The 2,951-nt window shown below is 32.1% G+C and overlaps 1 protein-coding gene across 1 annotated transcript in view; it reads left to right on the forward strand.

Annotated features, from left to right (window-relative positions):
* The window catches only part of VPS50 (VPS50 EARP/GARPII complex subunit), a 117,107-nt gene that overhangs the window by 58,940 nt on the left and 55,216 nt on the right, over positions 1 to 2,951 (forward strand). Inside the window, exon 14 of the mRNA XM_015558258.1 lies at positions 62 to 150. Within this exon, the coding sequence (XP_015413744.1) occupies positions 62 to 150 (89 nt within the window). The remainder of the gene's footprint in view (positions 1 to 61; positions 151 to 2,951) is intronic.

A 2,951-nucleotide genomic window follows, 5' to 3' on the forward strand; every position in this document is an offset into this window, starting at 1 on the left:
TTTTTTTTAAACAAAAATGTTACTGAGCAAATAAAAAAAATATACCATTTTTTATTTTCAGAAGGGAGTAATATGAGCACTGAAGAAACTAATTTTGATCGTGGCTACATTAAAAAGAAATTAGAACATGGACTTACACGAATATGGCAGGTTTGGTTTAAAAAATTTTTTTTTTACAAAAGCTATAGAAATCTTTATGTCAAAGTTGTTTTAGAAATTCAGTGCTTTAATTTTCTGTATTGTATTTATTGCATATTTAATCATACTTAGTTTTTCTTTGGAATAAGTCAATCATTTAATTTAATTTTTATAATTTAGTTGGCAATTCTATTTTATTATACATGGCAGTAGAAAAAGTTTTTTAATTTAAAATTCTCCATTAGAAATATTTCTCTTTTCTTTAATTGCATAATTGCTTTTGGTGTCCTAGCAAATGTATGTTTTCTTAAAGATATTGCTTTTTTATTGAGATACTGTTTATTTTATTTATTTGTGTTTTCTTTCCTTTTCTATTAATTTTGAACTAAATTAAAAGGATAACTAAATAGGTGATGTACTTGGGTTGGAATCTAATATAGAATGAACAACTTTTTTCTAATTCAATGATTTTTGTGCCTTGAGGGAATCTTACATGTTTATTGCTAAATGTATATCTTCTTCAGTGTTTCTTTTGCAGTTTAGTAGCTCAGTTATTGTTATCAGATATTAAATTTGTTAATTTGTTAAAGTTTGTTATTTCAAAGATAAAAGTGTATCATTTTTTTAAATTTTTTATTTCTTTGAAGCTTAGAAGACTGTAGAGCTGGTCTCTTAAAGTGTATTTTTTAGTTTCCTAATGAGGCTGATTTTTAGTTTGACAATCTTTTGCAGGATTTCTTTTGAAAAATTATTTAGGCAAATACAGGGTGGGGCAAATGTAGGCTTACAGTTATGAGTGCATAAAATAGAGCTTATTCTAGTATTATTATTTATTATTGTATTATTTTAACAACTTAGACCTACTTTTGCCCCACCCTATATAAACTAAAACATAAATTTTCTCAAGAATAACAAAGCAGCTATAATTTAGTGCTCTTCCAACTTTTGATAAATTTACATTGGATATGCTATTTGAATTTTTAATTTATGATTTAAAGTATACTCATATGATAGTTGTAAGAGCTTCAAATTCTGTCTTTTCCCAGAGTCAAATATGAGTTGTTTTTTTATTTAGTGTCCTAATAGACTCTAATTATACTTATTTGAAATTGTAGAATTTATAGATTTTCTGGTAGTTCATTGTACTTTGATATTGACCTGGCATTTAACATAGCCAGTGTCCGTTCAGTCAGGCAACCTGATGTCATTCCTGATATAGAAAAATCTATTAATATACAGTTTCTAAAGCTATTCTTATTTAAACATTTGGCCAGTTTAATAAAAGTCACTATGCTTTTGAGTATAGGTTATTGTGTTACAGGTTTCAAGCTTTAGAATGTCTTCATCTCCATCACTCTGAAGTTCCTTTTGCATCACTAGCCCCAATTCTCAAATAGTTCTAGAACAGGACTTTGCATACTTTAGGAATTCATTGAGTATTTTTTAAATTGAAGTCACAAGACTCAATGCAATTGAAAAAAAGCAAAAGCTCTGAAAAACAATTTTTAAAACATATTTAGCAGGCAAAATCTGAAGTGAATTGAATTAGTTTGGTGGAACCTGACCAGTATTATTATTAAGCTTTTTATATTATTTATTTATCCCATTAGAGCAGTGGTTCTCAACCTTCTGGCCCTTTAAATACAGTTCCTCCTGTTGTGACCCAACCATAAAATTATTTCCGTTGCTACTTCATAACTGTAATGTTGCTACTGTTATGAATCATAATGTAAATATCTGATATGCAGGATGGTCTTAGGCGACCCCTGTGAAAGGGGTCGCGACCCACAGGTTGAGAACCGCTGCATTAGAGTGAATATTCATATGTTGTGGGAATATTAATGTGTTTTATATTGGTATACTGCCCAGACCCCACATGAGGTGTTATATAATATATGCTATGCATATCATAATACATTTCTAACTTCTGAAATCCCAAATTGCAAAGCACAAGTGGTCATGTAACAATCTGTAGACATTCATCATAAATATATTATAGAGATAATGATAAATGATTGAAAAACATAAGAAGATTAACCTTTCTGACATAAAACTAAACTCAAAAGCATAATCATTTTGATTTTTCATATGAAAACTTTGTAGAATTTTATGGCAAATTTCCTATGCATTTTGACTCAAAAAAAAAAAAAAGGTGGAATCAATTATGTGGAAGACTCTGTTCGTGGGTTTGAGAACATGGTGGTGAAACCATGGTCCTTGACCTCATGGCATGCAAACCTAGCCATATGAAAGTTTTGGTTTTCCAAGATTTCTTTTTCATCTTTAAATATTTGACATGTGAAAAATGACATTTTTTAAATGCTTATTAGTCATTTCTTTTTTTTTTATTTGTAGAGGTTATATTTCTACTTCTTGTGAATTTGAGATTTTCTTCACATTTTTGTATGACACCCACTTGTAAAATTATTTTTTGGTCATTTGAAAAATAACTTTATTTTTAATTATACTAGAGGCCCGGTGCACGGATTCATGCACTGATGGGGTCCCACGGCCTGGCCTGTGCCCTCTCGCCACCTGGGACTCCTTGGGGGATGTCAGAGAGCCAGTTTCAGCCTAATCTGCATAGGCCAGGCTGAAGGACCCCACCGGTGCCCGAATCCCTGCACCAAGCAAGTTTCAGCACAATCCCCGTAGGCCAGGCCGAGGGACCCCACCAGTGCATGAATCTGGGCCTCTAGTACAGCAGTTGCCAATTGGTGGTCCGCGGACCACTGGTGGTCCATGAGGTTTGAAAGGTTGGCGACCGCTGCTCTCGTATGCATATAAGATCTTTGGTTAATCTCTTCCCACTC

Source organism: Myotis davidii, unplaced genomic scaffold, assembly GCF_000327345.1.
Source record: "Myotis davidii unplaced genomic scaffold, ASM32734v1 scaffold187, whole genome shotgun sequence".
Lineage (NCBI taxonomy): Eukaryota > Metazoa > Chordata > Mammalia > Chiroptera > Vespertilionidae > Myotis > Myotis davidii.